At 40.2% G+C, this 25,493-nt stretch overlaps 1 protein-coding gene across 3 annotated transcripts in view; it reads right to left on the reverse strand.

The window, feature by feature from the left end:
- FTO (FTO alpha-ketoglutarate dependent dioxygenase) overlaps positions 1 to 25,493 on the reverse strand; it is a 391,330-nt gene that overhangs the window by 229,570 nt on the left and 136,267 nt on the right. For all 3 annotated transcript variants that reach the window (XR_005530153.1, XM_039241761.1, XM_039241774.1), the window contains exon 4: positions 23,621 to 23,764. Coding sequence is in view for 2 of the 3 variants with exons in the window: in XM_039241761.1 (XP_039097692.1) it covers positions 23,621 to 23,764 (144 nt within the window). In the remaining variant the exon portion in view is untranslated. The remainder of the gene's footprint in view (positions 1 to 23,620; positions 23,765 to 25,493) is intronic.

Consider the following 25,493-nt stretch of genomic DNA (forward strand, 5'->3'; position numbering starts at 1 on the left):
TGGGAACAAGGCAAGCATGTCTCTTCTCACCACTCCTTTTCTTTTTTTCTAATATTTATTTATTTTGGGAGAGAGAGAGAGAGCACACAAGCGTGTACGTGAGCAGAGCAGGGGAAAAAAGAGAAAGAGAATCCCAAGCAGGCTTTGTTCCATCAGCATAGTGCCCGGTGCAGGGCTCAAACTCATGAACTGTGAAACCATGACTTGAGCCAAAATCAAGGGTAGGATGCTTAACCAATTGAGCCACCCACGTGTCCCCACCACTCCTTTTCAATAGCATACTAGAAGTGCCAGCTAATCTAAGGAGACAGGAAAAGGAAAGGGAGAGGAGGGGAGGAGAAGGGAGAGGAAGGGGGGGGGAGGAGAGGGGAGAGGTGTACAGACTGAGAAGGAAGAAATAAAACTATCTTCTTCATAGATGCTGTGACTGTAGAAAATTCCAAATAAGCTGACTAAAAAAACCTTCTTGGAATTAATGAGCAATTTCAGCATAGTTGCAGGATATAAGGTTAACATAGAAATCAATCACTTTCCTAAAGAATAAGTGGAATTTGAAAGTAAAAACACATTACCAACTACATTAGTATTCCCTCAAATACAACACTTAGATATAAAATCTAACAAAATATATACAAGAATCTACATAAACAAAAACAAAAATTCCTGATGAACAAAATCAAAGAAGAACTAATGTATGGAGAGATATTTCCTGTTCATAGATAGGAAGGCTCCTATTGTCAAGATGTCCATTCTTCCCAACTTGACCTATAGATTCAATGCAATCCCAATGAAAATCCCAGCAAATTATTCTGTGGATACTGACAAACTGGTCCTACAATTTATACAGAGAGACAAAACACTCAAAATAGCCAACACAATATCGAAAAAGAACAAAGCTGAAAGACTAATTTACCCAAAGTCAAGAATTACAGTAGAGCTGCAGCAATCAGCACAATGTTTTATTGGCCAGAAGAAAAGGCAAACAGATCAATGGAACAGAAAAAAAAAAAAGAGAATCCAGAAAGAGAGCCATAAAAATATCATCAACTGATCTTTAACAAAGGAGCAAAGGCAACACAATAGAGCAAAGATAACTTCTTCAACAAATGGTGCTGGAATGAGGGGACATCCACCTGCCAAAACAAAAAACCAAACAACAACAAAAAAATGCACCTAGACACAAACTTTCCACGGTTCACAAAAACTGACTCAAAATGGATCATAGATCTAAATAAAAAATGTACAAGTACAAAACTTCTAGAAAATAACATAAGAAGAAATCTAGATGACTTTGGGCATGGTGATGGCTCTTGGGATACAACAACAAAGGCACGACCCAGGAAAGAAATAACTGACAAGCTACACTTCATAAAAATTAAAAACCATTCCGTGAAAGACAGTCAAGAGAATAAGATGACAAGCTGCAGACTGGGGCAAAATATTTGCAAAAGGTATGCTCGATAAAACACTGTGCTTCAAAATACACAGAACTCTTAAACTCAACAACAAGAAAACAAACAACTTTATTAAAGAAATGGACGGAAGTTCTCAACAGACACCCCACCAAAGAAGATACACAGATCAAAAATAAGCATATGAGAGGATGCTCACTATCATTTGTCATGGGGCTGCAAATTAAAACAAGACACCAACCCCCACCTAAGAGGATGGTCAAAATCCACTGATAACTGATTAACACCAAATGCTGACAAAAATAATGGAACAATAGAACACCCGTTCATTGCTGGTGGGAATGCAAAATGTTGCCGGTGTTTTGGAAGGCCATTTGGTGATTTCTTACAAAACTAAGCATGCTCTCATCATAAGACTAGGCAACTGAACTCCTTGGTATTCACCCAAATGAGCTGAAAACTTATGTCCACACAAAAAACTGTGAACAGATGTTGATAGCAACTTTATCAACAACTGCCAAAACTTGGAAGCAAAGAAAATAGCTATGAGTAGGTGAACAGATAAACTGTGGCTCATTCAGGCAATTGTATAATATTCAGCACTACAAAGAAATGAGCTATCAAGTCGCGAAAAGAAATAAGGAAACTTAAATACATACTACTCAGTGAAAGAAGCCAGTCTGAAAAGGCTGTATACTGTAAGATTCCAATTACACAGCATTCTGGAAAGGACAAAACTATAGAGAAAGTACAAAGGGGTTGAGTGTGGGGGAGAGGATGAAGAGGATTAGAGGGGATTTTTAGGGCAGTGAAACTATTATGTATGATATTATAATGGGAGATTTAACTCATAATGCATTATTTAAATCCATAAAATATATCCATAAAATATACAACATCAAGAATGAACTCTAATGTGAAGTAAGGACTTGGGTGATAATGACATGTCAACGTATGTTAATCAATTATAACAAATGTACCACTCTGATGCACGATGTAGACAGGGAGAAAGGTTGTGTATGCATGGGGACCGAAGTATAGGGCAACTCTACTTTCTGCTCAATTTTGCTATAAGCCTAAACTACTATAAAAAGCAAATTCTTTTTTTAAAAAAAAATTGTGAACTGAGAAGTTGTAATTCTGTAAGACTCCATAACTTACCATCTTGAGATTAACATAAAGTCACATAACTATATAGTTATTCTGGAGTGTTCTCACAGCAAAAGAAAACACCCATTTACATCCTTTAATTTAATGTTTGGATGAGCAACTACTATCTGTCAAGCACTATTCCAGGCACAGTGAGCAAAACAAAGTCCCTGCTCTCATGGAGGTTACATTTTGATGGGGAAGATGTATAAAGAGTAAATAAACAAGAAATTCAGATACGGGGCGCTATGAAGAAAATAAAGGATAATTTAAGAAGTGTTAAGAGTCAGTGGGGGTACACAGGAGTAATGCACTACTCTCTGCAGAACTATCGCTGGGGACAGTTAAGTTGACTCACAATCTAATGAGGAGCCTGGCAATGCCAACATCTAGGATGAGAGCCTTCCAAGCAGAAGGAAGACCTGAGGACAAAGAGCTGAGCCTGCTTGACTTGAGACTGCGGCATGGTGCCCCGTGTGGAAGGGAAGTTCAACAAGTGAAGGAGGTCTCTGTATAGGTCATGGTGAGAATTTGACGTTTAATTCTAGATACAATGGAAAACCATTAGAAACTTTAATGCAGGGGGAAAAATGTGATCCAAGTCTGAGTAGCCACCCTGGCAGCTTTCTAGAAAAGACAGACGGCCAAAAGGCTTTGAAGCAGGAAGACCATCAGGGAAACCGGCGCCACAACTCACATGGGAGCGGACAGTGGCTCGGACCGTGGTGACCGAGGGGGAGAGCAAAACCCAGAGGGCCTGCCAGTGGATTGGGTAAGGAAAGCAGGGGAAAGAACAAAATTCAGAGCAATTTTAGGGGTTTTCACAGAAAAAAAAATGAAGACGAGGAGGGCACAAAACATTGGGAAGCTGTGTAAACGGTATTACAACATGCAATGAGAGGTAAGGATGGAGATGCCAGTGCTTCACATGCGGTTTTCAATGCAAGGGACAACAAGCAGGAAGCGACGACCACAGCTGACCCAACCCTGGCATTTGGGCTCGGAAGTGTGGCTGAAGGTCTGATGAAGAAGGCTGAATGACTCGTCTCCTTTCCAGTTTGGTCCCTCTAAGGCCTCTGGTTAAAGACACACCTGAAAATTTCTGGTTAACCTGGACTATTTTGCCTAAAAGGAGTTTCAGAATCAAAAGAACAAAACAAAACAAAAAGTAGAAGAGGAGGTTCCCTAGGCCAGAGTTCCATAAAGGGCTGAAATACATGAATGCCCTTCTCATCTACCCAAGTAAAAGCCTCACTGCTCCTATGCTATCAACACTAGCATTCACGAACATCATAAAGAAAGAGAAAACATCTTAATGAATATTTGTTAAGTGTTTTTGTTCCACTGAAGGGCAGCTAGTCCGATGCAAGCCAAGTGACAAACACAACATGAGAAGTAATATTCTGAGGCCTGTGCCTTTAATCAAATCCTTGGCAACTTCCCAATCAAACAACCCTTCTGAAATGCTCCCAACTGTCCAAAGTCCTTTATGGCTTCTAGAAAGAAGCCCGTAATTTGCACCAGAGGACTTCTAATTCATCTAAACCTCGAAGTCTGTAAAAGTGGCTCCAAGTTCATGGACTGTACATCTTAAAGGATACACCAAAGACATTCTTAGCTTTAAAGACGATGACTCCTCATCAGTTTTAAGAAGAAAACATTAAAGAATGTCTATTTGCCAGAGCTATTTCAGAATGCAGCTAAAAACTGATTCCATATTCAAGTGGAATCCGAGTTTGTAGAATGTAGTCAACAAAGCCAACAGAAAAGCAGCTCTCACTCTTTGCTGGCTAAATGCTGCGTGCTCTGTCGGTGGGTCAGAAGAACTCCAGACATTCAGTGTAGCATGAAGTCTCATCTCATATAGAAAAGACCACAGATGCAAATGCATAATTTCCACTAGGGTGACCGATTCATGCCCAGGACTTCGCCAGAAATCCTCTCCCGCACGGACAAACTGGGATGGTTGCTCATCTTAAATGTAACCCAGCCCTGACTTCCTCAGTTTTGTTGTCCTGCGCATTATCAGGGCCATTTCATCCCAAATTTCTTAAAGTGACAATCAAGAGCTTCACTAAAGGCACACTCCCGAGCTAAATAGGCCCAGTACTGAAATCCAATCTTCCTGGCTTCACGCAGTCACTGAAGCTTTTCATTCTTACTCACCTGTCCATTCTCATCGCTCAATCTTAATATTTATGACCTTATTTTTCCAAGACAGGGGGGCATCCATGACTGAGAACATATTCAGAATGTAATAGCCAACAAAAGCAGGGAGGGGAAGCTTTCTGGAAAAATGTCAGTATTGACTCACGCCTCTCGACCAGCCCCATTCCTAGCCAGATTTCCCAAGGAGATGATCAGAGAACCACTGAATTAGGTCAAAACTTTGGTCGGCACTAACTGTAAGAGAAAGGTGCTCACTATGCCAGAAATTGCAAGGTGCTGCCGTGCTGGATACGTATAAGAGGGATGAGACCAAAGAAGGGGCACAGAGGGCTGACCAGTGTCTACTCAGAATGAGCAGCATCCTGGTAAATACAGCAAGCAGATCTCGAAGGCAGCGCTCACCCTCAAACTCAAAAGAACAGGAAGGTAGAATGGGCGACAAGGCACTGAAAGCCCGGGCTGCTTGCCTCCTGTGGGGTGGCCTTAAATGCACACAACCCGTGGTTCTTGCAGCCTCCAGAAGGGGTTGCTAGGACTTGCTGCCACTTAGAGGAGAAGGCCAGGCGTTGGTGGGGTAAGAAGTTGGAGGAAGCAGGTAGGCTGAGCATGGGTAGAAAGCGGTCATGGCTTGCCCATACCGCAAGCATCCACACCACAAAGAGACAAAACTGAGTTACTCAGGACACTCCAGCTCATGAAATCTCTTCTCTGGCCTTGTAAGGATACATTTTCTTGCTCCTTTCAAATGAAGGATTTGCCCAGGAATGTACACTGAGTTTTCACAGAAACCATCGCAACACCAATTTGCCAGGACGCGGTCACCTTGGGTAAGGAGAAACAGACATGGACCAGTCACTAGGCTCATGGGGAAACCCTGCAGTTCCAAGGGAAGGAAACGGTCCTGCTCTGAAACGGTCTCTGCTGAAAAGGTCTGACTGAAAAGGTCTGACTCCAACGGACAATTTTTTTCTTCATAAAATTCTCAATATTTTAAGAAGACACTTGATTCAAGAAGGCACTGGGTCTGTGAAAATGGGGCAAGCAGATATGAAGAGGGCACAGTGTGAGGTCAGGAAACATTGCTTGGAGCTTTTTTTTTTAATAGTCCTTCCTCACTTAAAATGATGGAAGATGGAATGGACAACAGAACACATGCTACAAAAATCTCAAATTATTGAAGGGGCTGAGGGGCCTCAAAACGTTCTCCTAGAACCTGGAGGGACAATGAAAAAAATTAGTGGCAGAAGAGATGAGAAGTGAAGGATGAATTTTGGAAGCCACAATATATGTACCTGGAATCCTAGAAAGAAAGTAGAAAAAGGACAGATAGATAAAAGAACAATCAAAGAATATTTTCCAAAATTGTGAAAGAGCCTGACTACACTACAAAATGGTTCTTGAAATACATAAACATATTCTGTTCAAAAATTAAATGAAAGGATGCCTGGGTGGCTCAGGCAGTTGAGCATCAGATTCTTGGATTTTGGCTCAGGTCGTGATCTCATGGTTTGTGGGATCGAGCCCCAGGTCGGGCTCTGCACTGATAGTGGGGAGCCTGTTTGGGATTCTCTTTCTCTCTCATTCTCATTCTCATTCTCATTCTCTGTCTCTAACATGTGCGCGTGCGCTCACACGCATTCCCTGTGCCCCTCCCCTGCTCATCTTCTCCCTTTCTCTCAAAATAAATTTTAAAAACATTGAATATAAAATATGACAGATGTTCAAAGAAATAACATAATCTGCCATGATAGAATCAAAATGAAAATGATCCCAGACATCATTCTAACATCAAATATCAGAGCTCAAGGGGATGATATCCTGAGCTTTCAGGTGGGAAGTTTCTTCTGCAAGAATCCTATAGCTACTTATGGAGACAGCAGCATGTGAAGGCATAGAAAGTAACTGGGATGATACAAAAACTCAGAGACTATGCCACTGCCATTCCCCTGACATTAGCCTTTAGGAAAAACCTGTTAGCATCTATACTTTATTTGAATAATTAAAACCACAGTGTAAGAAGAAAACACAGCAGTAAGCTGCTTGACACAGATCTTAGCAATGACTTTTTAAATATGACATCAAAAGCAAAAGCAACAAAAACAACAAGAAACAAGTGGAGCTACATCAAACTACAAAGGAACCATCAACAAAATGAAAAGGCGGCCTACAGAATGGGAGAAAACATTTGCAAATCATGTATCTGATAAGAGGTTAATATCCAAAACATATTAAGAACTCCTACAACTCAAAAGCAAAACCAAGCAATCCAGTTAAAAACAGGCAGAAGATCTGAATACATACTTCTCTAGAGAAGACATCCAAATGGCCAACAGGTACATGAAAAGATGCTCAAGGGGCACCTGGGTGGGCCAGTCAGTTGAACATTCGACTCTTGATTTCAGCCCAGGTCATGATCTCACGGTTCGTAAGTACAAGCCCCACGTTAGGCTCCATGCTGACAGAGCAAAGTATCCTTGAGATTCTCTGTCTATGCCCCTCCCCCCCAAAATAAATAAACATTAAAAGAAAAAAAAAAAGATGTTCAATATCACTAATCACCAGCAAAATGCTAATTAAAACCACAATGAGCTATCACCTCACACATGTCAGAATGGCTATTATCAAAAATCCAAATAATAAGTATTGGCCAGGTTGTAGAGGAAAAAAAATTTGCCTTGTTGGTGGCAATGTAAATTAGTACAGCCACTATGGAAAACAGTATGGAGGTTCCTCAGAAAGTTAAAAATAGCTTTACCCTATGATCCACGAATTCCACTTCTTGGTATTTACCCAAAGAAAATGAGAACACCAACTCAAAAAGACATACGCATCTCCAGGTTCACTGCAGGATTATTTACAATAGCCAAGCTATGGAAACAACCTAACTGTCCACTGATGGATCAACAGATATATATTGGTTTTATATATATATATATATATATATATATATCAATGGATGGATTAATATATATATATATTGGTGTTGTAGATAGATAGATAGATACAAATATACATACAATGGAACAGTATCTAACCATAAAAAAGTATGAAATGTTGGCATTTACAACAACATGGATAGACCTCGAGGACATTATGCTAAGTGAAATATATCAGATAGCAAGAGACAAATACCATATGATCTCATTTATATGTGGAATCTAAAACAAAAGCAAAACCAAACAAACAAACAAAAACAAGTTCAATGACACAGAGAACAGACTGGTGGTTCCCTGAGATGGGGCACAGGGAGCAGTAGAAATGAGTAAAGGGGGTCAGGAGGTACAATTTTTTGGTTACAAAATAAAGAAGTCATGGGGATGTAATGTAATGTAAAATAGCTAAGAAAGTAGATCTGAGTATTTCTTACTACACACACACACACAAAAAATACATTACTTCTTGTAACTACTGTTGACCTTGAAAATAAAACAGCCAGTTAATTTACCAGCAAAAGTTTATTTGACAATGGCAGAAGAAGTGCAATTGGGGACGCATCAACTATGGCAAAACCATGGACAGTTTCAGAGAACAAAGAGGAATACCACTTATAGAGGAAAAGGAGGAGGTGGGAGGGGCTGCTTGAACAAAAGTCCACTGGAAGAAGGTGCTCAGGGGGGTGATAGTTTCTCATTGGCTGAATTATGGTGGTTTCTCATTGGCTGAACTGTTGTGGAGCAAAGGGAAAATCTTCCTCTCGCTTCCTGGGGCTGTAAAGTAACTTCTTCCTGTTGGCACTGGTACTTGAGAATGAGGTGGTAGGGTATGAGAGCTCCCCTTTCTGTTTCTTCCCAATTCTATCATAAATGAGGTTTTCTTTATTCAGTTTCACATTATATAAGGTGATCGATGTTAACTAGCCTTACTACAGAGATCATTTCACAACGCATACAAATATTGTCATACACGTGAAACTAATATGTTACATTGTCTATTATACCTCAATTTAAAAAATAAATTTCTAGGGGTGGCTGGTGGCTCAGTCAGTTAAGTGTCTGGCTCTTGATTTTGGCTCAGGTCACGATCTCATGGTTCATGGGTTCGAGCCCCACATTGGGCTCTGCACTGACACCGTGGAGCCTGCTTGGGATTCAGTCTCTCTCTCTGCTCCTCCTTCGCTTGTTTGGACTCTCTTCCCCCCGCCCCCCATCATGAATAAATAAACATAATCAATCAATCAATTAATTAAATCTTTTAAAGAAAAAAACCTCCACATTATGAAAATTACCAGTGAGTGTAAATGTAGTTAAATACTTTCAAATATGGTTACTTAATGCAAGTATAAAAAATCATCATCATCACCATGTAGTGATGTTTCACCTAAAAAACTAAATATATATTAAATATCTAAGTCAAAATCCAAAAGAGTCTATTAAAAAATACCTGGGAAACAAGCAGAAGGGTTAAACAGTGTAACTGGGAAGGATAACCACACCTCAACAGAAAAATGGGTCAATGAAGATTCGATGATGAATAGTAACAAAAAGAAGTCTACAAATAGCGAACAAACATGGAAAAGATTCTACCTTATCAATAAATTTAAAAATGATTTAAAATAGTACCACGTTATTTGTACTCATTAAAGTGGTAAAATACTTTGAAATTCTAATGCCCAGTGTTATCTGGGGTAAGCTAAGTGAGGCGGAAAGAAGTGCCTGATAACCACATCTCATACACTGCACTGGGAATGTACTATAAAAACAATTTTATAAGTTACCATCTGACAATATAACATGTACAGTTTTAAAATAGCTACATTCTCATCTCACCTGGGTATTCCACTACTAATAATTTTTTCCAAAGAAGTCACAGCAGCAAAGATATATGTACAAAGATGTTCACAGAGCCATATGTATGTTATCAAAACACTGGAAATGAATGAAGCAACCAAAAGTAGGGGATTAATACCTAAGCCATTTTATGTATTTCTTTTTTTCTTTATTTAAATTCAAGTTATCTAACATACAGTGTAGGATTGGTTTCAGGAGTAGAACCCAGTGATGCATCACCTACACATAACACCCAGTGCTCATCCCAATAAGTGCCCTCCAAAATGCCCATCACTCATTTAGACCATCCTCCCACCCACCCCCCCTCCAGCAACCCTCAGTTTGTTCTCTGTGTTTAGAAGTCTCCTATGGTTTGCCACTGATTTCATCTTATTTTTCCTTCCCTTTGCCTATGTTCATCTGTTTGTATCTTAAATTCCACATGAGTGAAGTCACATGATATCTGTCTTTCTTTGCCTGACTTAGTTTGCTTAGCATAATACACTCTATTTCCATCCATGTTGTTGCAAATGGCAAGATTTCTTTCTTTCTGATTGCTGAGCAGTATTCCATTGTGTGTGTGTGTGTGTGTGTGTGTGTGTGTGTATGTGTACAGATACACACACACAATGTGTATGTATATGTATATATATATACACACACACACATATGTCTACATATATACATATACATATGCCTATACACACATATATATATGCCATATCTTCTCTATCCATTCATCAGTCGATGGACATGTGGGCTCTTTCCATTATTTGGCTATTACTGATAGTGCTTCTATAAACATTGGGGTGCATGTGCCCCTCTGAATCAGCATTTTTGTATCCTCTGGATAAGTATCTAATAGTGCAATTGCTGGGTCATAGCGTAGTTCTATTTTTTACTTTTTGAGGAACCTCCGTTTTCCAGAGTGGCTGCACCAGTTTGCATTCCCACCAACAGTGCAAAAGAGTTCCGCTTTCTCTGCATCCTCACCAACATCTGTTGTTCCCTGATCAATTTTAGCCATTCTGACAGGTGTGAGGTGGTAACTCTTTGTGGTTTTGATTTGTATTTCTCTGATGATGAGTAATGTTGAGCATCTTCTCATATGTCTGTTAGTCATCTAGATGTCTTCTTTGGAACAGTGTCTATTCATGTCTTCTGCCCATTTCGTCATTGGATTCTTTGTCTTTTGGGCGTTGAGTTTGATAAGTTCTTTATATTTTGGATACTAACCCTTTTGCAAATATCTTCTCCCATTCCATCAGTAGCTTTTTAGCTTTCTTGATTATTTCCTTCACTGCACAGAGGTTTTTATCTCGAGGAGGTCTCAATAATTTATTTATGCTTTTATTTCCCTTGCTTCCGGAGACACGTCTAATAAGAAATTGCCACGGCTGAGGTCAAAGAAGTTGCTGCCTGTGTTCTCCTCTAGGATTTTGATGGTTTCCTGTCTCACATTTAGGTCTTTCATCCATTTTATTTTTATATGTGGTATCAGGAAGTGGTCCAGTTTCATTCTCTTATATGTCGCTGTCCAGTTTTCCCAGTACCATTTGCTCGGGAGACTTTTTTCCACTGGATGTTCTTTCCTGCTTTGTCCATGTAGGGTTTGTTTCTGGGTTGTCTGTTCTGTTCCATTGATCTATGTATCTGTGTTTGTGCCTGTACCGTACTTTCCTGATGATTACAGCTTTGACATATAGCTTGAAGTCCAGAATTGTGATGCCTTCAGCTTTGGTTTTCTTTTTCAACATGGCTTTGGATATTTGGGATCTTTTCTGGTTCCATACAAATGTTTTGAATTGTTTGTTCTAGCTCTGTGAAGAATGCTAGTGTTATTTTGATAGGGATTGCATTGAAGGTGTAAATTGCTTTGGGTAGTATAGACATTTTAACAATATTTGCTCCTCCTGTCCATGAGCATAGAATGTTTTTCCATTTCTTTGGGATTTCTTTCATAAGCTTTCTATAGTTTTCAGCATACAGATCTTTTACTTCTTTGGCTAGGTTTATTCCTAGTTATCTTTTGGTTTTTGGAGCAATTGTAAATGGGATGGATTCCTTGATTTCTTTCTGCTGCTTCATTATTGGTGTATAGAAATGCGACCAATTTCTGTACATTGATTTTATATCCTGTGACTTTGCTGAATTTGTGTATAGGTTCAAGCAGTTTTTTGGTGGTCTTTTGGATTTCCCACGTAGAATATCATGTCATCTGTGAGGAATGAAAGTTTGGCTTCTTCCTTGCCAATTTATATGCTTTTTATTTCTTCTTGTTGTCTTCCTGCTGAGGCTAGGACTTCCAGAACTATGTTGAACAACAGTGGTGAGAGTGGACATCCCTGTCTTGTTCCTGACCTTAGGGGGAAAGTTTTCAGTTTTTCCCCGTTGAGGATGATATTAGCTGTGGGTCTTTACATACGGCCTTTATGATGTTGAGGTATGTTCCTTCTATCCCTACTTGCTTGAGGGTTTTTTTTTTTTTTTTATCAAGATAGGATGCTGTATTTTGTCAAGAGCTTTTTCTGCATCGATTGAGAGGATCATATGGTTCTTATCCTTTTATTAATGTAGTGAATCACACCAATTGGTTTACAGCAATGGATAGAGCATCTAAGCAGAAAATCAACAAGGAAACCATGGCTTTGAATGACACACTGGGCCAGATGGACTTAACAGATAAATTCAGAATGCTACATCCTAAACACATTCTTCTTGTGTACACATGGAACATTCTCAAGAATAGATCACATACTGGGTCACAAATAAGCCATTTTTAAAAATCATATTTCAAGGAATATTTACTAAGAAAAAATGCTCAAGACATAAAAGTATTGAAAAAGGTAAAAGACATCATATCTAAAGATATGTATTTGCACATTTCTGTAGTTTGTAAATTGTTTATAGTGAACATATACTACATTTTATCAATTCCATGGTACACATTTTTCCTTCATAGTTATTTATCTCTGAAATTGGAATACATCTTAAGATGGCATCTTTGGATGACAGACACTACTACTTTTGTACGCAGCAACATAAAATAAAACAATAAGTATCATTATTTTTGAAAGATCCCACAGATAACATTCAATGAAGAGATTCTCAGAAAAGAGGCATTCATTCCCCAAATGAAAAGACGGCACACAGCCATCGGTGAAGGCGGTGTGAGCTTTGGTTAGTTTTGGAAACCTTCCCCTTCATACAATCTTCCCTGGGAGTGAAAATTCTTCTATAAAAACAAGCACAGAGGTGAAGATTGCCTCGGGATATGTGACTTTCCCCCTCTTGTTTCTAAATTAACTTCTATGGAATGCTCAGTTTGTTGCTGGCTTGTAAAGAGAAGAGATTCTTGAGGTTAATCATTCTTGTTCACTCTCTAAATAAGCAAAATGAACCTTAATCCCACTTTGGCAAGAGCTGCCTTTAATCTTCCAGATTGTAACTCTTCCCAACAAACAGGAGGGCAGAGGCTTGGGGAAATAGAAAGATGAGAAGGGACAAAAGGTCGGGCAGACATGAAAACTTGAATGGGGTAAGTTTCCTTCTTTTTCCCCTTTTGAATAGGCAGACCCGCCACTTCTGCCCGCTGCTTCAGTGAACTGTGAGGGCTGGAATTGCCCAAATAAAGTTAATCAACGAAACAGAACCAGCCACGTAAACCTCTCAGCTCTGTGTCCCCACATACCTTTTTCCTTCCCTCTTGATTCACTCCTATCTCATATCCAATTTTCCCCCTGGCAACTGAGGAAGATGGTTGTGGTTTCTGGCTAATACCTAGGGAGGAAAGAAGGACATTCTCTCCAAATACGTGGTAAGTTCCTACTATGTACAAGTGCTCTGAGAAGTGGAAGATCATATATAATATAGTACTGGCTCTCAAAAGACTTAACTCTAGTAGATAAGACCTCCACACCAATCACTATAGTCCAGAGGGAAAAAAGAATTATGGCATCCACACTGATTGGTCGGTGCCCCTGGCATTGTGGGTATTAAGTTTTTAACATCATCCTAAATACGTGTTACACATATACGTAGATGGCAAGAAAAACACAAGATGGAGGGAACGGCGTGAACAAAGAAAAGGAAACACATTTTAAGGCAGAATTCTGGGCCAATGACTTGACTGTGGACTATAATTTAGATCTTTTTTTTTTTTAATGTTAAATGTTTATGGATAGGAGAATTATTCCATAGGAAGAGTTTAATGAAAATACTCCATTAAGGAAGAAACCTGCTTCGGGGACTAACTGTTTTCAGGAAAGTGAAACTCATTCCTAGTCTCATCCTGAACTGAAACCTGTAACAAGAATCAAATTAAAAATTAAAATTTTAAATTAAAAAAAATGGGAAAAAAAAACAACTTCCTTTATGGCTGTTCTTCCTGTTTCTCCAGAAGTGGCAAAGAACATACACAGGACATGTAATCAAAGTAAAACTCTGAAATTTTTTTCCCACAATTCATGCTTTTAGGAGTTAAGTTATATAGAAAGCAAGTGAAGGCATATTAAAACTGCCAGCCGAAAGGAAAAATTCTACCCAACCAACCCAGATGCAGATTTACCCCAATACAGCATGACTCTGGCTGCATAAAATATGAAAGAATAAAAGGATCTCAAAACTCATAGTAACATATCCATCCTCAGCTTAAAAGAAACCAACACATTTCTGTTATCTTTAGTAGTTTTTTTTTTTTTTTTAAATAAAAGATCTGGAAGAAAATGTACAAATTGGTTTAAACATCGTTATCAGTTTGGAAAATTCTGTGATATCACATGGTCATTTGGACTAGATATTAGCAAGCAAAGCATGGGTCACCGAGGGAATGGACTACCATGGAAGATTAAAAAGCTATCTCGGGAGATCCCCAAGTATTAAATGAACGGCCACCTATTTTGGGGAGGGACTCAAAAACCTTCCCATCAGGAGCTTCGAAGGACAGAATAAATATTTCCTTTTGCCCATAGTTGCCATGAAATGGGGTATGGGGGGGAGAGTCCCATCTTTGGTTTACTCATTCACTGGTGAACTCACCTAAAATAGGGTAGATAGAAGACATTTTAGGAAATTCCAAGGAAGAGAGAGACATGAGATTCAGATGTTTTAAAAAATGGAATGGCCAAGGACTGCAAAGAGAAGAAATCTCAGTATGATAACTGTAATTGGTGGGCTTGAAGAAGTCAGCCCACCAATATTTATCAATTTATTTTAATATTTATCAAAATATTAAATAGGTAGTAAGACAAAACATCAAGTGACACAGAGATAGTACTATGCCATGATTATCCTTTCAATAAGAATAAAGAAAGGCAATTATGAATTCCAGGGGGAGAGGGAGAGCCACACAAGAAAGTCATGGCTCAGATTACAAAGCAAGCTAAAATGGAGCACGATTCTGGGCCTTTGATGAAGTAGAAGATCTTGACCGGACATTTGTAACATTCCCTTTCAATGGAACAAGGTCAGTGATTGCTGTGGACTCCATATTCTATTTGTGGATCCAGTCACTTTATTTGGTTCTGTAATAAGGGACACATAAATAAGCGCTATTATGTACTGGCTTTCAAACTTCAGACTCGGTGCACAGAGAAAGCGTGGTCATCTTATCAAAATTATAGATTACTGTGTAAACGATAGAAACCTCGGGGCACCTGGGTGGCTTAGTCGGTTAAACGTCCGACTTTCGCTTAGGTCATGATCTCGCGGTTCGTGGGTTTGAGCCCCGCATCGGGCTCTGTGCTGACTGCCAGCTCAGAGCCTGGAGCCTGTTTCAGTCTGTGACTCCCTCTCTCTGACCCTCCCCTGCTCACGCTGTCTCTCTCTCTCTCTCCTAGAAATAAATAAAACATTTAAAAAAAAACACGATAGAAACCTCAACGATGTCAAAGTAATGATATGGCTGAAAGGGAACTCTCACACCCCATGTTACATCCTAAAAGTCAAGAGAGTCTATCTACATATCGGTTATAAGGTAATCAAATACAAAAAAACAAAAAACAAAAAACAAAAAAAAAAATCCAGAAAAGTAAATGTTAAGTAATTAAACTTAGCAAGAATGAGAGAGTGTAAGAAAACCACGTCCTCATTTTTCTTTTTTCTTCACATTTTTCTTAATGGAAGAACAGACAGTGCATCAATCTGCTGGGTGAAGATAGAGAAGTATTAAGCATGTGTTTACGAGTTAAGGAGGGGGGCGCCTGGGTGGCTCAGTCAGTTAAGCATCCGACTTCGGCTCAGGTCATGATCTCATGTGGGTTCGAGCCCCGTGTCGGGCTTTGTGCTGACAACTCAGAGCCTGGAGCCTGTTTCAGATTCTGTATCTCCCTCTTTCTCTGACCCTCCCCTGCTCATGCTGTCTCTCTCTCTCTCTCAGAAATCAAAAAAAAAAAAAAAAAAAATTAAAATTTTAATAAAAAAGAATTTCTCATTCTCTCCCTTTGACCCCTCCCCTTCTTGCATGCATACTCTCTGTCTCTAAAATTAAAAAAAAAAACAACAACCCTTTTTTAAGAAGAAATGAAATTTAGGGTACAGGTGACAAGGAGTTTTTTTCCTTTCCACTTTAGATCATCCTCAACTGTCTGAATTTTTATTTCCTAGTCACATATTATTTTTATAATAACAATAATAATATGAATGAGGTACTGATAGGGAAAGATCTCAAGGACATATTAAGAAAAACAAAGCAAGTACTAGAATAAAAGGTACCACGTGTACTTTTTTTTATAAAGTAGCAGCAATATATATGTAAATATATTGGCATAACTATATGTTAGTGTCTACAAAAGGACCTGATAGGAAATTAAAAGAGAACTCCCAAATTTTATTCTATACAATTCCATACTATTTGAATCCTCTACAATGAGAATATATGTGATCAGTTCAATTACTTTTTTTCCACATTTTGAAAGAAGAAAGATCCCGTGATTACATAATTAGTAGACTTGCATGATTTAGTGAAAGAAAGAACAGCTTTGGTCTCAGAAAAACTTGCAATCGGGGGCGCCTGGGTGGCTCAGTCGGTTAAGCGTCCGACGTCAGCTCAGGTCATGATCTCACAGTGCATGGGTTTGAGCCCCACGTCGCACTCTGTGCTGACAGCTCAGAGGCTAGTGCCTGCTTCGGATACTGTGTCTACTTCTCTCTCTGCCCCTCACCCCCTTGCACTCTGTCTCTTTCTTTGTCTCTCTCTCTCAAAAAAAAAACATTAAAAATTAAAAAAAAAAAAAGAAAAGAAAAGAAAAACCTGCATTCAAATACAAGCTTCTAGGTATGCCACCTTGAAGAAGTTATTTTACCTCTCTAAGCCTCCATTTCCTTTTTATAAAGCAGCTTCACTGCGATATAATTCACATACCAAACAATTCACTCATTGAAAGCATACGATTCAGTGTGTTCACAGGATTGTGCAACCATTACCACAAATAAATTTTAAGGCGTTTTCAGACCCCTAAAAAAAAAAAAAAAAAAACCCACATAACCCATTAGCAGGCAATCCCCATCAATTTTCTTTTCTGGGAACAAACAGGGATTGGAGAGTCACCTGATGGGCTTACTTATAAGAAAGAAAGAAAATACATCAAGGCCTCTAGCACAGCGCCTGGCCCTCAGTAGGCACTCATGCATTTCAAGCGAAGTTCAAGACATCAATGATCAAAAATAAGCACGAAGAATGGAAACAATAAGAAAGCGTAAGAGACAAACCCTTTCAGGTAGCCAGGAATCCTATCCACAGAGTAAATTCCACAAGAGACGCCCTGTCTCTAATTCTGCTGAATACAGAAGAATCAGGTTATCAAGACTAAAAGCACGCACTTGAAAATGTCAGCATTTGCGGGCACGCTTTAGAGGGAAAAGTTTCAGGAGGTCGGATACATTGTGCAAAAACACGACTCGCAAGGGGCAAATAATGTAGTTTGCTGAGAAGGTAAGACGAACACCACAGGTTCGTATTGGATGAGCAGCTGAAACTATACTGTCATGTTTCTACTTTTCAAAGCGAAAAGAAACATGACAGGTGCTCATTTGGCTGTTCGAGCACTTTCCCACTTAAATGGCAATTCCTCAAGCCTACCGACTGCAGCCTCAAGTTATAATTTATTACTCTTTCTGTATTATTCCCTTGCCTCGGCAGAAAGCAGAACATAGCACCTACATTTCAAGGCCCATGAGAGGTAATAAAGCATAATTATTTAGAATTTATGATTAAGCCATAAATTACAGGAACATTTTGCTTCGGCTGGTCAGTCAGGAGTTGGGGGAGGAAGGGAATGGGGTCAGAGGGAGAAATAACGAAAGCCTTTTCCTTCGAATAAAATGTCTGGAACAGGGCGGGACTGAGGGGCACCTGGAGGATTTACAAAGATACCACAGTCTCCAAGCTGAGTCCCAGAGGAATCCCAGTGAAGAGGCTTTAAACTCCTAGAAGCCTCTGTTCTGCGTGCTCACGGGGCGACAGACCCGCGACAGACCCACTGGAGCACTCACGTCGACACCCCAGCTAGAAGCACGGAGCATTTTGGGGTTGGACCACGTCAGGTGTTCACAGGCTCTGGGTCTTGCTGCCCCAAGCCAGAGGGATTTCGAAGAAGGTGAACCTGTTCTGGAAAACACGACGGACCTGGCTCTACAGGTAAACTCGGCCCTCAGCCAAGGCAAGAGCGTGGTTCCCACAGAATTCAACCCTGACCAGACGGTAACTCTTCTCCCTCTTGAGACCCAGCTGGTGAGATGTCTCTTTCGTTCAGTTCCCGTACGTGGGAAGCTGTGTGTGGGATGGTGAGGTAACAAAGCTTGCAAACCTCAGGGCGTGATGCGGGGGAAGAACACAACGTTCTGGGCTCCCCTGTCACCCGCTGGCCTTCCTGCTTCTCCTGTGATGCCAGGGCCCGGCTCCCAATCTTGGGGGGCCCCCCGCACAGACAGCACTGGGCTCCCAGTGGCCCTGAGACGCAAGTGCCACCAAGCCCTGGTTTTTCCAGGGGAGGCAGAGCCTCAGACCCTAACAGGGCACAGCCAATAGCGCGGGGAGTCTGGACCGTGGTCACCTGACAGGAACGGGCCTTTTCATCATTCGACCCTAAACTGTTGGTGAGATAAAGCAAAACCCAAAAAGAAGAAACAGCGTGCGTTTCCAGTGACATTGCTTTCTCTCTCTCTTTTTTTTTTCTTTATTTTTTTTGCCATGGAAATCTGACTTGGCAAATGGAGCTTGGAGATAGCTATTTGAAAATGAGATTGAGTTTGGATGGAAGGAAACAAAAATAAAGAGACCAGATAGACCGGAGTCATGAGTCGTGACATGTAAAAAAAAAAAAAAAGAATAATAAATGAAGGGTCAGGCCAGGGAGGAGGTCAGCCCCAAAGGTTGACGTAGCGCACCCACCTTTGTCCCGAAACACCCCTTCTCCACACCCGGCTCCTGGTTAATGAACATAATTTGGCTGATGTCCCTTGAACTGTATAATCTTTTCTACAAAAAAAACCAAAACCCACAGTTCGTCTCCGAGCCACTTTTAAGTCCCGAACTCCCTGGTTACATTCAGTCTATGGAAAACATCTGTGGCGAAGTAAATCATCCCAGCCTGAGAAAGACCAGAGTGGTTTGGTTTATTTTATTTTATTTTTTCCCTTCTCCCCTCTAAGTGTGTTTTGAAGTCCTGGTTGGAAAATTAGTGAAAATTGTAAATCTGTTTGCAAATCTGGTCACGTCTAACTCTGAGATTAGGGCAGAGATTCCAATTTAAAAGGAAACCGTGACAGCCCCAGTTAAGCGGGTCCTCAGGCACCGCCAGCAGGGCCTTCAGTCACTTCCACGGGCGGCGGATTTATTACAGGCACCCGACACGTCCCCCCCATCAGACACCCCTGGAGTATTTACTTGAGACGGCAGGGTTCAGTCGGCACTTCCTCTGCAGACCAATATATTATTATAAATTGAGCTAAACTGTTTCCTTTTCATAAGTGCTATGAAGTTCGGATTTCAGATATCAGCACAGGGCTCCGGTCCCTCGGCAGGGCTCCTTATAGGATTTGGGTTTTCGAAAGTAAAGAGAAAAGGTAGCCAGAGACCATGTCTGTTTTATGCTGTTTGAGAGGAGATGGAGGAGCATTCATTTTTAGAAATGGAATAGGGACTTCTGCATGAAGAAAATAAGAATTTGCTTGAGTAATAACAAAGGATAAAGAGAAAAGTATTCGAAATGAATATATTCTAAAGGCGCACTTTGGGTACATCGCGCTGTGTCTGGCCCGGGTCGGTAGGGGACCAGCTCCTTCACCCACAGCTGAAGTCAGGAGTCGCGGAAAGCAGGAATAGATACTATGGCTTGGATACCAGCTCCTATAAAATAATGCCACTCACTTCTGCTTATCGCCTACAAGAGCTAAAGGGACAAGTCTGTATTTAAAACGTATATTCATTACAACATATAGGTAAAAGGGACAATGTAATTACTTATTATTTTCAATATTCATCTATTTCCGAGGCAAGAGAAATAGAACTTTACAAAGAAACGGAAGGAGGAAGCCTCCAGAACACTCTTGTCATCATCTTCTCCTTCTTTCCTGAACAATCTAGTCCTAAAGCCTTTAGGTGAAGCACAGGGGTCATTGTGAGGGAGCGAGAGGGGGGCCCAGGAGCCCAGGGCAGGGGTCAGCGAGGAGGGAGAGGAGGGCGGGCTTGATGTGGGTGTCAGAGCCCAAATGGCATAAAAGGCCAAGTTACAAGCCACGCGCCCTACTGTATGACCACGGCTATGTCACTACATCAATTCAACCCGAATCGATTGTTGTCCTGTATAACTAATATGTACTTTTTAGGGTTATGGAGACAGTTGAAAGAAGGCTTAACCTGTCATTAATCCCCAATAAATGTGGCTGTCAGTCCCATATCACTATTATTTCAGATGCATGTATGTATAGAAACAAGGCTGAAAAGAAATGTACTCAAGCAGCTATGAACCTGAATTTTATAGTCTTCTTTCATTGCATTCATACCTTTCAGTGTTTTCTTTTCTTAACAATGAACACGTATTTTACTTTCATCATCAGAAGAGAACACACAAGATCGTTCTTAAAATGTATCTTTACCATTTCTATATGCAGAAAATTAACATGGCAATTTAAAATGGCCCCACTGACCTCCACTTCATTTAAAGATACAAAGTACTAATCGAAACTCCTGAACAAAGCAGCCAGAGGAAAGTGGTTTATTGGCTAAAATTAAAACCCATTTATTTTTTTAACATCTTTTTTTAAATTAAATTTATTTCTGAGAGGGGCGACTGGGTGGCTTAGTCAGTTAAGCGTCCGACTGTCGCTTAGGTCATGATCTCGCGGTTCGTGGGTTCGAGCCCCACGTCGGGCTCAGTGCTGACTGCCAGCTCGGAGCCTGGAGCCTGTTTCAGAGTCTGTGCCTCCCTCTCTCTCTGCCCCTCCCCTGCTCACGCTGTCTCTCTCTCTCTCTCCTAGAAATAAAAATATTTAAAAATAAATAAATAAATAAATTTATTTCTGAGAGAGAGAGAGAGAGAAACAGCATGAGCAGGGGAGGGGCAGAGAGAGAGGGAGGCACAGACTCTGAAACAGGCTCCAGGCTCCGAGCTGGCTGTCAGCACTGAGCCCGACGCGGGGCTCGAACCCACGAACCGTGAGATCATGACCTGAGCCGAAGTCGGACGCTCAACTGACTGAGCCACCCAGGCGCCCCAAAATCCATTTATACTCAAGGTAAATACCCATCTGTGGGTTGTGCTTTAAAAATGAGGAATAATCTGTTCCCTACAAATGACGCTTGTCGATGGGGCAGAGACTTCAAAACAGAAACTCAGTTCCTAAGGCAAGCATGGGAGGCTCTCAGGAAAAGAAGACCTTCAGCCTACAAATGTTCCCACACAGAAACTTCAGTGTATGGGGACTGAGTCTAAATAGTCACTCTGAGAGCAGGAAAAGCACCATATATGCAACCTGCAAACCATCCTGTCCCTCATACCAACCCAGTGGTGTCAGGCCAAGTCCTTAAGAAAAAACAATCTGTGCACGATCACCCTCACAAGCTTGTTCGGAGAGTGAATGAGACTCTTAGGTGAGACTGATTTGTAAACTATGAAGCAACATGCAGAGGGCGGGCAAGAGATTTAGGGCTTCGATCAGCGCTGAGTAAATGTGGGAATCGCGCCACGAGAAGAACTAAAGAGGTAAAGGGACACAGCATTAAGCGCCAGTGAACCACACACCACAGGAAAGTCATTCTCTACATAATGACCCTCCCGTCTTGCTGCTGACATGGAGAAAGTCTCGGATTGGTACCACTGTACGGTTAACACCTCTCTAACAGTGACACGTGTCCCTTTTTCATAAAGACAGAACAGGACTCGGATTCACGGTCGTCAGCAATCAAAACCAGCAGGCACTTAATACTGTTGTACTTTCTTTCTGTATTTATAAACCTCTTCTAACTGCGCCAAGCAATACACTGCTCTTTCACTTAAGATGGTGATAGAGAATCTCTTTCTTTTTTTCTTTTTTTTTTCTTTATTTCTAGGAGAGAGAGAGAGAGAGAGAGACAGCGTGAGCAGGGGAGGGTCAGAGAGAGAGGGAGTCACAGACTCTGAAACAGGCTCCAGGCTCTGAGCTGGCAGTCAGCACAGAGCCCGACGCGGGGCCCAAACCCTCGAACCGCGAGATCATGACCTAAGCGAAAGTCAGACGCTTAACCGACTAAGCCACCCAGGCGCCCCTAGAGAATCTCTTTCTAAAATGAATCCATTTGAGTGAAACAAAGAAAGTGAACTTATTTAGAGAAAAATACTACATAAGTAATAGTACAGGCAGCACAGGGATATGGCAAGAATCTCAAAGCTGATGCGTAAATGACTGAAATTTGGGAAAGCTTAGTGAAGTAATGACCTAAAGAGCTAATACAAACTCTGAATTTCTAGAAAGCAAGGACCACATTTTTTCCATCGCCAGTATCTCCTTCAGAACCTTACACAGCATGGAGGACATCATGTCCTCGGTAAATACACGATTGACTGAGAAGTAACTCTTACCAAAAATACGGGCTTTGAGCCTTGGGGCTCCCCAGCTCTAAAGTCTATGCAGGAGTAGATTCCCCCAGGCAGGTAAGAGTGAGATAAACTTTGAATAATCAGGAGTGAAAGCCAGTGACAGAATAAACCCTGGGAAGCTTTGTGAGTATAGAAGGATACAGTTTTATATGCTCTGCGTGGGAAAATAAGCAGAAAACCCCAGAACAAAACAAAGAACTTAGAGCAGAGAGTCAAAAGCACAAGCTGCTCAAATCCCGCAGCTTCTCCGGTTAGCCTGGGTACAGCTGAGGCGCTGCTCCCCAAAGAACTCAAGGACAAGTACACGGGAAGGCCCTGTTGTCAGGTCAGCTGCCCCGGAGAAGAAACTAAATTCAGAGCTAGAAAAGACACTACTAAGTATTTATACAGACAGGGGAAATCATTGCTAAGTAGCCTCCATGCCCAGTGTGGAGAGGGAAATCATTTGAATACTTCACACCTACAAAAATCAGATGATTTGAATAATGGAGTAACTGATGAAAAGTCCTGAAAACTGTTGAGCACAGTGGGGAACTCCAGAAGTAAGCAGAATGGGAGGAGCAAGGGAAAAAAAAAAAAAAAAAAACAGCAACAAAAAACCAACAGGCAGCTTTTAAAAATGAGCAATATCGGGGCGCCTGGGTGGCTTAGTCAGTCAAGCGTCCGACTCTCGCTTAGTCATGATCTCGCGGTTCGTGGGTTCGAGCCCCGCGTCGGGCTCTGTGCTGACTGCCAGCTCAGAGCCTGGGGCCTGTTTCAGAGTCTGTGACTCCCTCTCTCTCTGACCCTCCCCTGCTCACGCTGTCTCTCTCTCTCCCCTAGAAATAAATAAAACATTAAAAAAAATTAAAAATGAGCAATATCTAAAAAAAAAAACAAAACAAGGAAATATAAACAAATAAATTTTAAAAGTTAGTTACATGTAGAAGATTCACTATTTACTATAAAGTACCTGAAAAGTTCATTTCAAAAGAAACATTCAAAACAGGCAGCCAACGGTCTAAAAGTCAGACGCCAGAGCATCAATATAGGTTTTGACCCTCCTAATTACCAAGCATGAAATAGCAGTCTCCTTGGTGAAGGGGTATTGCCAGGCCAGGTGTCTCTATGTCCCAGGAGATCTTGAAACCGACATGCCAAGTATCAGGGTCTCTGCCTTCGAGCTGGGGATCGTCCTCACTCTCCTCTTCGGGGCCTATCAAAAAGAGAAGAGAGGGATCAGGAAGGAAATGTCCCACCTCAAGTTCTGGGCTTTATAAACGTGATCTCAGGAATAATTACGTTTTAATAAAATATGCATAGTAAGTGAACTATATCCTTCTTTTACATCTTTAAAAAAAAACATTCTTTAGAATATCTTTAACATGTCCTTTATTAATCAAAAAATGTCTTTAAATGATGAGGGAATAACGCCAGATACCTAGGAAAATAAAAGATTTTATTTAATTCCACGCAAATAAATTAGATAATCTGGATTAAATAGATCGTTTTTTAAGGAAAATATTAACTACCAAAATCGACCCCAGAAGGGGTCAAAAAGTTAACAAAACCATAAAGGGTATAAAGTTGTCAAAGAACGACCTCTTAGGAAAACGTAAGTGTCAAGAGTTTCAAAGAAGAATTCTACCAAACAATTAAGGAGTGGGCTATTTCAATATGCTTTAAATTGTTTAAGGGCATAGAAAAAGAAAAGTTTCTGAATTCTTTTCATGAAGATAGGATAATATGTATCAAAATCCAAAAAGAAAACATACACACACACACATACACACACAAATCTCACATCTGAGAATCAATGCAAAATTCCTAAATATAGGGAAATAGAATTAAATCCAGCTGCCTATTAAAAGAATAACATTGCATGACCAAATAGAACTTGTCACAGGAATACAAGGCTAGTTCAATACACAAAGGGTTATACTTAAAATTCATCATATTCATAGATGAAAACAAAGAGTCACCAGAGATACACAAAGTATTCAGTAAAACACATCGTTTCCCAACCAACATAAAACAATGAGCAGCCAGTTCCTTTACACAATAAATACAGATCTCTCTCATTCAAAAAGGCAGCATCATATATTAACAGGGAAACATTAGAAATATTCCCAAAGTTAAGAAGTAGTAAACAATGCCCTTAATCCCACAATAACTCATCACTGTTTTGGAAGGAATGATCAACACAAGGTATTCTCTGGAGTTGCATAAGGAAACCTAATTAGACCAAAAAAAAAAAAAGGTAAAAAAGATTTTTTTATAAGAAAAAGTGCTTTTTTACAAATGACATTATTATTTATGTGCAAATCAGCCAGGAAAAATATATCCCAAGCAAAAGTCAAATTAAGAAAAACGCTAGCAACAAAAGTGTGCATATTAAAACATCCAGCAAGATTCTTAAATGTGTACTGTCTATAAGAAAAAAAACTTTTAAAATATTACTGAAGGACACAAAAGAAAATTTAAACAGATGTAAAGACATATTATGTTCTTGGGAAATAAGACTCCCTAAATTCACCCATACATTTAATACAAACCTAATAAAAATACCAGTAGGACTGATTTTTAGTTAAGTGGAGTTGGTAACTAAATAAGCTGATTCTACAAATCACACGGAAATATAAACAAGCGAGCATAGCCAGGAATTGTTTTTAATATATAAAAAGTACCTGAAGACAGAATACCTAAAAGAAAACAAGTGTGTAAACATTTCAGAGATGTTCAAATTTATTCATTTAAGAGAAATGCAAATTAAAGCCACAACAGATATTTGGTAACTTATCAGATCAGAAATGATCAAACACTTTGATAAACTATGGTATCAGTAAGAGTACAGCACAGTGGCATATTCACACTCTCCGTAGAGAAAAATCTGGCAATACGTATCAAAATTACAAATGCATTTAACACTTGGAATGTATGGGAAT

This window comes from Hyaena hyaena, unplaced genomic scaffold (genome assembly GCF_003009895.1).
Source record: "Hyaena hyaena isolate Hyena2069 unplaced genomic scaffold, ASM300989v1 scaffold_7, whole genome shotgun sequence".
NCBI lineage: Eukaryota > Metazoa > Chordata > Mammalia > Carnivora > Hyaenidae > Hyaena > Hyaena hyaena.